The sequence below is a fragment of the Urocampus carinirostris genome, chromosome 2 (genome assembly GCF_059441175.1).
Source record: "Urocampus carinirostris isolate Australia breed hairy pipefish chromosome 2, RoL_Ucar_1.0, whole genome shotgun sequence".
In the NCBI taxonomy this organism is placed as follows: Eukaryota; Metazoa; Chordata; class Actinopteri; order Syngnathiformes; family Syngnathidae; genus Urocampus; species Urocampus carinirostris.
The window spans coordinates 59697089-59710395 of record NC_142350.1 but is presented as its reverse complement, the minus strand read 5'-3'; the positions used below and the strand labels follow the sequence as shown (position 1 = coordinate 59710395).

The window sequence follows — 13307 nt, the reverse complement described above, 5'->3', positions numbered from 1 at the left end:
CAAGTGTGTTGACTCAAATTTACATCATGAGCAAATTACAGGGTTTGTATTGCTTATATAATGCCCAAATTTAAGCACCTTTTAAGCTTTTCCAAAGCCATTTTTTTCAATTTCTCCAGTACCATTGAAAAGAAGAAATCAGGTGTGAATCATATATTTTGCAGATGGAAAACTATATCTGCGATTTACATCTGAATATTTAAATCTTGCATGTGCATTTATCAAGATATATGATTTAAATATTTTTGGGACAAATGTATCCATGGGTGTAGGGTAAATTGAGGGTAATATGTTGCTCTTATTTTCAGTTACAGGAAGTTCTTCTTATTACCATTTACCACTGGGAAACACTACCTTATTTTTTTTGCATGATCCATAATTGATTCGTGATCCTTAGTGCCCTCTTTAGATGTAGCAAGCACCTATCCTCTTGGGCGCAACCGGTAGTACAAACAAATGCCAGCTGCCGTAAATAATGGAAGAAAAAGAAATGCAATGGCAAAGCAAAGCCGCCAGTGAGCAGTGTCGGCGGGATATATAAGCAAACTTGTTGCGAAACATGGCCACAATTTCAAGCATTTACAAGCACGTCACCCAAACTTCACTTTCCAGTCCTTGAAAACATAACATAAAAAGTTAAGCATTTTCAAATCCTTTAAGCACCCGGAGACCCCCTGGATTTAGACTCAAAACTGTGATAATGAAGTGCTAAACTCTCACGATCTTCACGTACAGAACTTGTCAAATAATAAATATTTAAAATCAGCATTACTATTATATTCCTGCACTTCAAGGCACTCCAGTAAGGCTTCCGCTTGTTGAAATCCAGATGTGTGTTTCTGTGTCATATTCCCAATAAATGACTGACATTGATAGAAAGGAAGAGGGCTTCGAGAGAGAAGGAAAAACAACATAACACAAGAATAAGGAAATAGTATAGCAGTCGGAAACAGTAGCGTGCTGTAAATGATGTTACCTGTTGCTTCGGTGTGCATCTTGGAGCCATCAGTGCTGGTCACTTTACATGAAATGAATACTTTCCTGCCTTCCTGGTTATCAAGTGAGGATTCCATCAATACTGTACTTCCCAAAGCGATGGGGCTTTGAACAAAATGATCGTTGAAAGATTGTAATGAGAGCAACACGATATACAGTGGAACCTCGGTTCTCGACCATAATACGTTCCAGAACCCTGTTCGAAAACCGATTCGTTCGATCACCGAAATTATTTTTCACATTAAAAATAATGTAAATCGTTTTAATCCGTTCCAACACCCTGAATGTTTACCTTGAATGTTTAACGTAATCATAAGGCTCACCCAGGCTAATCGTACGTTCGCGTTATCGTAATCTTCCGTACGAAAGATTACGCTAACATGAACATGTAAAAATAAAAAAATCAGGTCGTTTACAAGTCATTTAGCACCCTGGTCTCCACAACAAGTGGTGAGTGGTTCATTGGAAAGGGGGCTCCGTTCCAACACCCTGAATTTTGGGCTCAGTTCCAACACCCTGAATGTTTACCTCGAATCATAAAGCTAACCTAGGCTAATCGTACGTTCACGTTATCGTAATCTTCCGTACGAAAGATTACGCTAACATGAAGGTGTAAAAATAAAAAAAAGGATAAAGAAAATAATTATGAATAGGATTTCTTACCTTTGTGATGGTCAGCAGAAGGCGCAGGTGGACGGCAGGGTAGACACTCGCACACCTCCTTCATATTTTGCTATTAGTTCTTTCTCAAATGCAATAGTTGTACGCACTACTTTTCTTTTTTCACCTGTAGCAACTTTGCTGCTTGCACTGACTTTCTTCGGAGGCATAATTAGGGGCTAAAACACTTGGTACACCTATATTAAAAGCGAAAGCAAAACGAAGCACGTCCGCACGCGATAACGGTTGGTCACGAGGGGTGGGGGGCGATCTACACGATCTCCACCCGTACGCCGCTCAGCATCGCATCCTAGCGTACGCACTCACGTATTAACGGCGTTTGAACTCCGAACAGCGAAGCAAGAATTTCTTAAAACTTTTGGTCGGACACCGATTTGCTCTAACTGAGAGGCGTTCGAAAACCGAGGTTCCACTGTAATTAAACGCCATGGTGAATGTGTTGTTACCTGCGATAATTGATGGTGAGATTGGCTGTCATGACTGGTCCGGAGAAAAAAGCTGCGAGTGCCCCAGTAACAGAGTCGATCATGGTGGCGATTGCCCCTCCGTGGATGTGCCTGGTAAAAACATGAATGAATGGAATTTTTATTCTCATTATTCAGGTACAACTCAAATAAATACATGAATTGAATTTCTTCTCCTTTCAGTGAAAAAATTAAAAAGGTAAAACGGTGCAAAAGGATAAAAATAATCTTCAAAAACAAAAAAATAATGATATACATGTATGTATGTATGTACCGTATTTTCCGCACTATGAGGCGCACCGGGTTATAGGGCACACCCCGAAAAAATAGTTTTTGGTCCTACATTTGACATACATAAGACGCACCGGATTTTAAGGCGCTACAATGGGAACGTCGACAAAACAGTCAGATAGTTCAGTCCAACTTATTACCCCCTTAACATTCCCAAAGCTTGCAAAGAAGCAAATTTGTGTCGTAGACACGTGCGGATGCGGCGTCCGTACGATGTCACTCAAATGCATAATTTCAAATATCATTCGGAAGGTTAAAGTCAAGAAATGCCAACCTTTCCTTAGTTTCTATTTTCTTTTTTGCTCGCAACTTTACTGTGCATATGACAATAAACACTTGGAATTGAGTTTAATTTAAAAATAGACACACCATTCCATCCATTATCTGCACTGCTTATCACAGAAACATCGAGTTCAGTCTCAAACAAGATACAGGGAAAAAATATAGCCGGAGTAGCTCACCGAAGTCGTTGTGTTCAATAATAATGTGCAACCATGGTCCTCTTATATCCGTGAGTGTAGTAAATCCAGGAGAGTAAAATATTTACAAATACAGTACAGAATAGTAAAATACTGTTTTCTCTATGCCGTCAACCCAACTTGCTATTCACATTCATCTTTTTCGGCCAATTGCAGGCTTTGTTTTGCCCCTTTAGCCTATGCCAGCCGGTAAATGATAAAAAGGATCCGCCCTCTTTACCCCCGAATAACTTTAGCCAATAGCGATCGATTCAACTGATGATTGACATATCTTTTTCGGCCAATTGCAGGCTTTGTTTTGCGCCTTTAGCCTATGCGAGCCTGTAAATGATAAAAGGGATCCGCCCCCTTTACCTCCGAATAACTTTAGCCAATAGTGATCGATTCAAATGATGATTGACACATTGGTTAGCCAATGAAACGCCGGTAAATCAATCCCAGCATACACCGCGGACTACTTCGCTTTCAGGGGAAAATCTAGTCGGCGGCTGCTGCATTAGTTGCAAGACTTTGCGACTTAATATTGATCCATATATAAGGCGCACTGTATTATAAGGCGCATGGTCAGCTTTTGAAAAAAAAAAAGGCTTTTAGGTGCGCCTTATAGTGCGGAAAATACGTTATGTACAGTTAGTACCGTATTTTCACCTTGCCTTATAATACAGTGAGGCTTATATATGCAAGGTCTCACGGATGTAAAAGGACCATGGTTGCATATTATTATTGAATGTGACGGCTGCAAGACGACTTTGGTGAGCTACCCTCTATTTCACTTCCTTATTTCTATTAATCTTTTTTCTTTCTCTCGCTTTCTCGCTCTCCTTTTTTTCTATTTTGCTCTTCTTTTTCTCTTTCACTTTTCCTCTTTTTTTCCTCACGTTTTTCTTTGTCTTTCTCTCTTTGTTTTGTCTTTCTTTGCTTGCATTCTTTGGATACTTCTCTCTCTCTTTCTCACTTTATTTCTCTTTTGATGTCTTTCTTTCTTCTTCGGTCTCTCTCGCCCCACACTTTCTCTCTCTATTGTGCTCTCTCTATTTCTCTCACCCTTTCTCCCTTTTTCTGTCTTACCTTCTCTCTCTCTCTTACTCCGTCTCCCTTGTTCTCTCTCTTTTTATCACTCTCTTTACTGTCTTTTATCTCTTTATTTCTCTCCTTCTCTTAAACCTACTAGTCAGTCCCCCGTGGGTTTTTTTTCTTGCATGTGGCCCCCAGCTCAAATGAGTTTGACACCCCTGGCTAATGTCATCAACACACACCTCGACTCGCGGTTCATAAAAACTACTCATCTAAAATACTCGGGACATGCTTCAGGGAGTCAACACGGGAAACATCTCACTATTTTCAAGGTTATCTTGATCGTTTTTTTGGGCAGGCAATTTTAGATGGACCAATAACTCACCCTGGTGGGCCCTCCAGCAAGTGTCCGCCTTGGAAAATGCAGACGCACCTCTTCTCCTTTTTGTTAATAAACATGACGTACTCAAACGCGGCTCCTGCGGTTTTGATGCTACGCGTGAAAAGACGATTTTTGGACTGGATGATCTTGCTAAGATAAGCTCCTCCTGAAACCACAAGAGGAGACAACAGAAGGGGCACGATGAGAAATCAGATTTGTGCTATTTATGTTGTTTTACACAAACATTTGAAACTTAACTGCCTGCAGCATAGAAACAACAGGTCGACCGATTATCCGGCGGGCTGATTTAGCGCACCGATGGGAATTTGGCGGATATTGGAATCTGCATTTTTATTTATTCGGCCCAATATATTTAAAACTACCGTAAATTCCGGACTATAAGCCGCTACTTTTTCCCCAAACTTTCAACCCTGCGGCTTATTCAGTGATGCGGCCAATCCATGTCATTTTTCTAACGGCCGCCAGCGGCGCTCGAGTACAAAAGATAGGATTTAGACCGGTGGAATATATGCGCCGAGGAAGACTGCAACTTCTTAGCTTGTGCAGAAATTAAATTAGCGTAGACATATCCTCATCATGCAAATTGCAAAAAGAAAGGCACATGGGGCAGCTTTCAAGCTAAATGCAATCGAGCAATCCGATAAAGAAGGAAACAGAGCTACTGCATGTAACTTTACTTTGTGAGCGTGTTGCTAGCGTGTTTTCGAAAAAGGGAGCGTGGAACGACGTCTAACTGACAAAGTCTCTTTCCTCACTGAGGAAGACGACTTGAATGACGTCAATCATAAGGAGGAAGATGAGGACGGTTTACTGTGGTCTCTTCAATTACGATATGTTTTTTTTAACAGTTCCGTTTGATGTGTTGCGAGCGTGTCATTAGTAGCGTTTTGCTACCCTTCACAGGCACGGTTTGGGATGAAAGTTATAATATTATTATTAAAGCTTTGAAAACTCTCGGTGTACCGTCTTTCTTTGTAAATATGTGTAACCATGTATAATATGTATTTGCAACTGTATATTTTAGAGACTTATCCTGATATGTTTTCCACGGGCGAATCAAAAAGAAGGGGCTTAAACAACGGGGGCTGACGGGAAGTGGAGTAAAGGTGAGACGTGTTTGTGGACGCAGCAGACAATAGTGGATATATATTTTTCCCACCCTTACCTTACCTTACCTTTTTTTTCCTTGGATTATTTTCAACGGGACCCAGACTCTGCAGGTCTGCATCAAACTTTAAGTACCGATATCATTTTCCGTTCATTTGACCGGCTATGATTTTTGGACTTTGTACTTTATAGTCAGTTACAATCGCGGGACTCTAAGTCGGGCTTGGGTTCATTTTGTGATTATTTTACATGGTAAATTGTGGGCGCATGCGGCTTATAAACAGGTGCGGCTTGTATAAGTACAAACGCGGTTATCCTCTTAAAATGTGGTGGGTGCGGCTTATAATCAGGTGCGCTCTATGGTCCGGAATTTACGGTAGGTCATTTAGGCTCAGATGCAGCTGAGCCTTCCTCTTCTTGCTCCCACTCCTCCCCTCGGTCTTCGCTCCTTGCTACCCACCCCACACCTTTTGATCGGATAAGCGACCGGAGGCAGAACCACTAAAGCAATAGCGTGCCCGTCTCCAAACATTTCAGACCTGAATCAAACCGCTGATAGTATGTGGTAGCAAAGCATGTGTGTAATTAAAAGTTAAAAAAGTCAAAAATGTAGTTAACTTGTAGTTAAAACATTAAGTCAGAGTTTGATTTTTAGCTCTTATCATAACATTAGTTTGTCAATCAAGCGTGTGTGCTTGTGATTGAGAGCGACCATAAAAAGCTCACTAAAGTGTGAGGCTGATTGATTAGCTGTTACCATAACATTAGTTTGTCAATCTGGCTCTAAGACAGGAGTGCCGTCACTTTTCAATTAGAGAGCTCAATTTAAATTTTCATTGCTTTTTGCACTTTTCGTTTGAAGTTCATTGAAGTCATGTTGGTTGTATTGACATTTGTTATTTATTGTAAAAAATATCAGGGAGCTATTTGGGTTTTTATGTACCTTCATAGAAGTTGCTGCTAAGCCTAATTTTATTTCCTGCCCTGTTAGTTTTTGGTTTAGGTGAAAAATTAGTCACGTTAGTTGTGTTGAAATTTGAATGTATTTACTGTAAAAGGTTTCAGAGAGCTAATAAAGTTTTATTTTATTTTTTAACAAACATTCATTGTTTAATCTTTTATACAACAAAGAAATATCAGGTCCAAGTATCAATTATCAGCTTCCTCCTAATACTACTAACCTGTTCCACGGACAGACTGAGGAGATCATTTCTTCCTCATGCCATGAGGCTCTTTAACTCCACCCGGGGGAGTAAAAGCCCACCTTAAACCACACCCCCTCATTTCATATTACCCTATTTTTATTACAGTGTGTATTTTATGTAGCACTGTTTAAATACTCTATGTCAGCAGTCGGCAACCCGCTGCTCCGGAGCCTCATGCGGCTCTTTCATCCTTATAATGCGGCTCTGATTGGCTTGGGAAAATAAATTACTAAAAAAAAATTTTTGTATTTAATTGAAGTGTGTTTTATTTGTGTTAGTTTTTATATTATTTTAGTTCTAAATTTGAAGATTATTGTGATCTTGAAATGTTAAAATATTAATTAAATTATTTGATATTATTTTTTCGTCGCTCAAAATAGACGTCACACTGCGGAAGCTGGTATACCCGCTGAAACGCCGTCTATTTTGAGCGACTTTCAACCCCGGCAAAGCCAATGGAGATATGTAAGAAAAGAAAAATATCTCAAGAAAATAGAACATTCAATGATGCCTGGGCAGATTCATTTGCATTTACCTCGGGCGAGAGTGGCCTACCAGTATGCCTAATTTGTGGAGAAAAACTGGCTAACAATAAACGGTCAAATGTCGCAAGACATTTTAACAATACACACAGAGCCTTTGCTGAAAAATATCCAGAGGGAGAAGAGAGGAAAAAAGCTGTTTCGGAACTGATGCAGAAGGCTGACCGGACGAAAAATCAATTCAAGAAGTGGGTAAAGTCTGCAAATTCAACTACATATGCAAGCTTTGTGGCCGCTCAGGAAATAGGCAGGCATGGGAAACCGTTCACAGATGGAGAATATATGAAAATCATTCCTCAAGATTTCAGAACACTTATTTGCGGACTTTAAAAACAAAGACGAAATTGTGCAGAAAATCAGAGAGATGCCTCTCTCTGCGAAGACTGTCAAAGACAGAACCATAAAAATGGCAGAAAATATCACAAAACAGCAAATCAAAGACATCAATTCAGCAGCAGCGTACTCAATCGCCTGTGATGATAGTTGTTTATACAAAGTGTAAAGGTAAGAAAAAGCAATATATACAGTGTTATCTTCATTTTAGATAAGATAAATGGATATAAGGATGACGCCTCATGGCATTTTTCTGCTTTCGTTTGCTACATGGACAGTTTAAATTCAGCTTTTTAATTTATTTGAAAGAGACATTCATTGTTATTATTTTTCAAGAATTCAAAACGTTCAAAATGTGTTCATTAAATGAATAAAATGTAATTTTCTCTGTAGCACGTGGATTTCATAAGAAACATGCTGCGGTAAAGTAGTAGAAGTTTTTTTTTTTCATTTTAGATGTGCGGCTCCCAGTGTTTTCTTTTCCGTGGAAACCGGGTTCAAATGGCTCTTTCGGTGTCAAAGGTTGCCGACCGCTGCTCTATGTCAACAAGTTACATAGGGTATTTATGTATTATATTCCCTTTATTATTGTTTTATTTTCAACACAAGGATACTGCTGGAAGTGTGAATTTCCCTACGGGGATGAATAAAGTATGTATCAATCTATCTATCTCTATATAACCGGTAACGGCCCTGAAAACCCCATATTGGTGGATCCCTAATGTGTGTGTGTGTGTTAACAGTTGCACTTTCACCTTTGGCGTACTTGAGGCTGCGATTGTAACTGGGAACTCTCCTCCAGGGTCCCCACTGTTTCTCTCCAGCTTCATTTACCACCTCACACTGATTGTTGTAGAAGTCATACAAGCGCATCATTTCTGCTCCCCAGGATGAGTTAGGCAAGCTGAAGTCCCGAGGTTTGAGGGAAAAGGAAAATGGCATCCCCTAAAAGATAAGAGCATGCTAAATTAGTGTGCAACGTTGTTTTCTAATTCCACAGAAGAATCCATCTTGGTTCCCTCTAAGAAAAATTCTCGAGATTTGGTCCACCTGAAGGCCTGTTTTTTTAATGGTGTTCAACTCAACTTTAAAATTATTGCCAGAAATGCTCTATGTACATCATACAGCACATATAAAATGTCCTTCTCTTCTGCGCATGCAAACGTGCAATAGATTAGGCACAATACTAAAAAACAATAGCAGCAAGAATAAATAGCAAGATTTAAGAACAAGAAGCAGAACATTTTCAAATCAAATTATATAAGATTGTCAAGTCAAGTCATGTTTATTTATATAGCCCTTAATCACAAGGAGTCTCAAAGAGCTGCACGGACCACAGATTATTGCAAACTATTATGACACCATCACCTGATCTAAAACCTACATGAGGGAAAGGAAAAACTCAAAAACCTCAACATAAGGACAATGAAAAAAACCTTGAAACCTGTATTGGTTTAAAAAATATTTTGGCAAAGTATAGTCGGAATCTAAGTAGAACAGTTTTGCATTCATTTGTCGGAAAGCATAGAGGAAGTAGGGGGTAGGGAAGGGAGAGAGTTCAGAGTCCTGACAGCCTGATGGAAGAAGCTGTCCTTGAGTCTTCTGGTTCTTGCTCCGAGAGACTGCAGTCTTTTCCCTGATGGCAGCAGGTTGAAGAGGCTGTCCAATGGGTAGGTGGGGTCACCTGTGGTCCTGGTGGCTTTGTGGGTGAGGCAGGAGTCGTAAATGTCCAGGAGGGACGTGAAGGGGTATACCATTGACCTGTTCCACTGTTCTCACGATGCTCTGCAGGGTCTTTCGGCAAGACATGGCGGAGGCGCAATGTGTTGTTGAGATTAAGTATATTAACGAGACAAATTTACAGTAAATTATAATTTAACATGTTTAAATTACCAGCTCAGTAGCCTAGATGGTAGTGTGCCGGCTTTGAGACTGGGAGGTCGCTGGTTCGCGCCTCGACCGAGACATACCTAATTGGTATAATGGCGGCGCCCTCTGGCTGCGGCTGCACCGACTCGCTACAACGGGTCAGGTGTATCGACATTTCGTTCTGTGTACATTGTTACAAAGAATGACAATACAAAGGAAATTATTATTATTATTATTAAATGTAGTAGAATATTTTTCTAAAATTATGTGTTGAGGAGGCCCACCGGCGGTCCATTTCCTGTGACTGCTCAGGAAAAAACCCAAAACAGAGACTGAGAGCAGAGTACACCAACATATTTAAAGCTGACAGCTACTTTTTTGTTACTGACTGTAGCAAAGGGCTACAACTTTGACATGAATTTCTGTAATAGCACGTTATAACTAGTGAAGGATTTTATACATTTTACTATAAAGGATTTTATACGATTAAATACAAGTTACATTTATCGAGTGCAATGAAGATTTTCACTGAGTGGGCTTCAGGTCATGCTGTTCCAAATTCGGAATGATTTGGCTGGGGAATTTTGATAACAGGACTCTGACGAAGGACGTCAGGCATTGTTTTGATAAACGCTCTGCTCTTTTGAGTTTCTCCAGACATCGAGGCGAGAAGGTGGACCCCATGTGGGAGTTTTCCTGGCACGCCCATGGGAGGAGTTGGCACACCAGCTTGCAGAGAGACGTGGGTCGAGAAAAAAACGGACGATCGAGATAGGAGGCTTGACAGACTCGAGCGACACTAATTCGGCTAATTCGATGGAGTTCACTTAAGTAAATTGTTTAAGAAATTGAATCTGCCCCCGGTCTCTTGTTCATTTTTCTATCAAGAAATGAGCCGCATTGTTAGGAGAATGTAGGTTGTGTTTGGTTAATGGAGTCAGATAACTAATTCGATTTGGTAAACGGTACATTTTAATATTTAATTCCTAACACTAGGTTGTTATAAAGTTATCACTATGGTCATTTCATGTTTTAATAATTAGAGGTTAACTAGGCTCGATCATCCACTAAACATCATGCTAGTTAGAAAACAAATTTTGTAGAAAATCACAATGACCCGTGAGATGTTTTCACATCCAGTCAGTGGGCAAATTAGGTTTTCTTAGGGTGGGGGGAATACCTGTTCTAAATGCTCGGTGAATTGCAGCGGACAGTAAAACCTTATAGAAGGCCGTCAACGCAGCCTAGAAAATAATCAGATGCTCTCTGCCCAGTCTAGAAGAACCCACCTGCTCGGCTTTAACGTGAGCGTGTACGGTAATTTGCAACGAGATAACTACTTTTAAAGTAACACGCTACGTTTGGGTGTCAGTGATCTGCAGGGTAACGCAATTAGTCATTAAATAAAGTAACTGGAACTTATTTCAGTGGTGCACCCAACACTGCCTGTTAAAGGATTGTATACATTTGACTATAAAGGATTTTATATGATTGACTACAAATTTACATGTATTGAGTTCAATGCAATAGATATTAACTGACTGGGCTTTAGTTCAATCCCAGGGCAGGCTGTTCGAAATGCATATTATTTTGTCTAGGAAATTTTGATAACAGGACTCGTGGATCTGCTGACGCTGAACGACAGGCGCTGTTGTGGGAGAGCCAGACCTCAAGGGGCGCAAAACAACTGCTTGGCACGCCCATGGGAGGAGCCGAGACGCCATCTTGCGGGGAGACGTGAGCCAATAAGAAAAAGCTAAAGGAGTTCAGAAGAGGGCTTCCCGCACACACTCCAACGTTACTACTTCAGCCGTCTCCGATGGATTACACTTAGTTCTTCTCTTGGGAAAAATAAATCCGCCCTCGTGTAAAATGTCGGCTTTCCTGGTCATTTTTCTCTCAAGAAACGAGCGCAGCATAATTGTTGGATGAATGTAGGTCGTGTTTGGTTAATGGAGTCAGATAACTAATTTGAACAACTTGGTAAACAGTACATTTTGATAGTTAATTCCCAACACTATTCCAATAGTCGTTTTTGTTTTTAAAACCTTCCTTTTCGTTGTGAACCATGTACAGTAACTGATCTTAATCAATTACAATAAAGACATATTCTTAACCTAGGGGCTAAATCATATTCCGGTTAAATTAGGGTTTTATTAGAATGAAAACAACTCATTCACAATATTCTGTAAGTAAACACCCAATGCTGTACGTAAACACCCAATGTTAATAAATATTTTCTGCTTTTACAAGCCCACACTTTCTTGTGTAAATATGTTATGATCATATATATCCAAATTCGGGCAGCACAGCAGCGCAGTGGTTAGCGCGTGTGCGGCACAGTTATTTGGTGATGAGATCGCACCTTCCTGTGTGGAGTTTGCATGTTCTTTCCATGCTTGCGTGGGTTTCCTCCGGGCACTCCGGTTTCCTCTCACATTCCAAAAACATGCATGACAGGTTTATTGGCCGGTCCAAATTGTCCCTAGGTGTGGATGAGCGAGTGAGTTGTCTGTCCCTGTGTGCCCTGCGACTGGCTGGCAACCAGTTCAGGGTGTCCCCTGCCCTCTGCCTGAAGATACCTGGGATGGGCTCCAACACCCCCGCGATACCAAACTGTATGTAACATCGTACATGCCGAAATTTCTTGTGTAAATTATAACTATAACCTCATCCTCCTTATTTTATAATAATAATAATAATAATAATTTACTTGTATTGTCATTCTTTGTAACAATGCACATAGAACGAAATGTCGATACACCTGACCCGTACAGTTAACCTTATCTTCTCTGTTCCTTTATCTTCTTGGTTTTTTTACATCACTGTGAAAGTGTGACACTGGAGTGTCATGCCCAATTTCGTTGTCACAATATGTTAACCCATTTTGTAACAATGACAATAAAGGTATATTCTATTCTTTTCTAATCTACTGAGGATAAGTGGTGCAGATGATGAATGGATGAATATATCCCCCAAAAAATCAATCTTTTATCTCTACAGTTAAATGTGTAACTGGAGTGCCACGTCCAATTTCGTTGTCACATTATGTTCAACCCATTTTGTAAGAATGACATTAAAGGTATATTCTATTCTATTCTATTCTACTGAGGGTAAGTGGTGCAGATGATGAATGGATGAATATATCCCCAAAAAAATCAATCTTTTATCTCTACAGTTAAATGTGAAACTGGAGTGCCACGTCCAATTTCGTTGTCACAATATGTTCCACCCATTTTGTAACAATGATAATAAAGGTATATTCTATTCCGTTTTACTTCCATTTCTTTTCTCCAATCATCTTCAGTACGTACCACCATGGATCGCACGAAGCTGCTTCTGAATGGCAACCAGGTAAATGACTGTAGGGGATGAGGAGGCAAGGATGAACGAGAAGCAAGGCGAAAAAAACCTGTTAACAGTCCAAAAAACGTCTTCGCCATCTTCGGCATGACAATTCGTTACTAGATCACCAGTGCTAAACTGCTAGTGTAGTAACTGTTTACATTCGTATGAAATGTCTGCCGAATGAAGTGGCTCCGGCGTTAAAACAATAAAATAGGCTCACAATCGATAAATCATTTTATCAAATGATATTTTATCATATTTCAGTCTAACTTAAGTGAAATATGGATGTGATTCCATTGACTTTCAATAAAACCGGTTCACCCTTGTCAACTTCCGCCATGAGGTAACACACATCGTGACGTCATTTCATTCACGTGATACATTCCTGCATTGTCATTGGATGAAAAAGTTCCTTTTGACGTCGCTCGTACGCATGGTAAACGTACTAAATACGCCAAAGCAAAGTGAAATTAGCTCCATTTATTTATAATGGCTTGTCCTCCCCAAAATGCTACCTGCAAGACACACTGTCAAACATCATTTAAAGTAAAATAATTTATGGAAATCTCTGGGTC

The 13307-nt window shown here is 40.0% G+C and overlaps 1 protein-coding gene across 1 annotated transcript; it reads right to left on the bottom strand.

The window, feature by feature from the left end:
* Positions 1-453: 453 nt before the first annotated feature.
* Positions 454-13062, bottom strand: them4 (thioesterase superfamily member 4). Its single transcript, XM_088327344.1, has 6 exons — positions 12699-13062; positions 8271-8460; positions 4311-4473; positions 2124-2234; positions 977-1101; positions 454-888 (listed from the first exon to the last, which is right to left on the bottom strand). The coding sequence occupies exons 1-6, from the start codon at positions 12834-12836 to the stop codon at positions 845-847; spliced, it is 771 nt and encodes a 256-aa protein (XP_088183470.1). The 5' UTR covers positions 12837-13062; the 3' UTR covers positions 454-844.
* Positions 13063-13307: the final 245 nt, after the last annotated feature.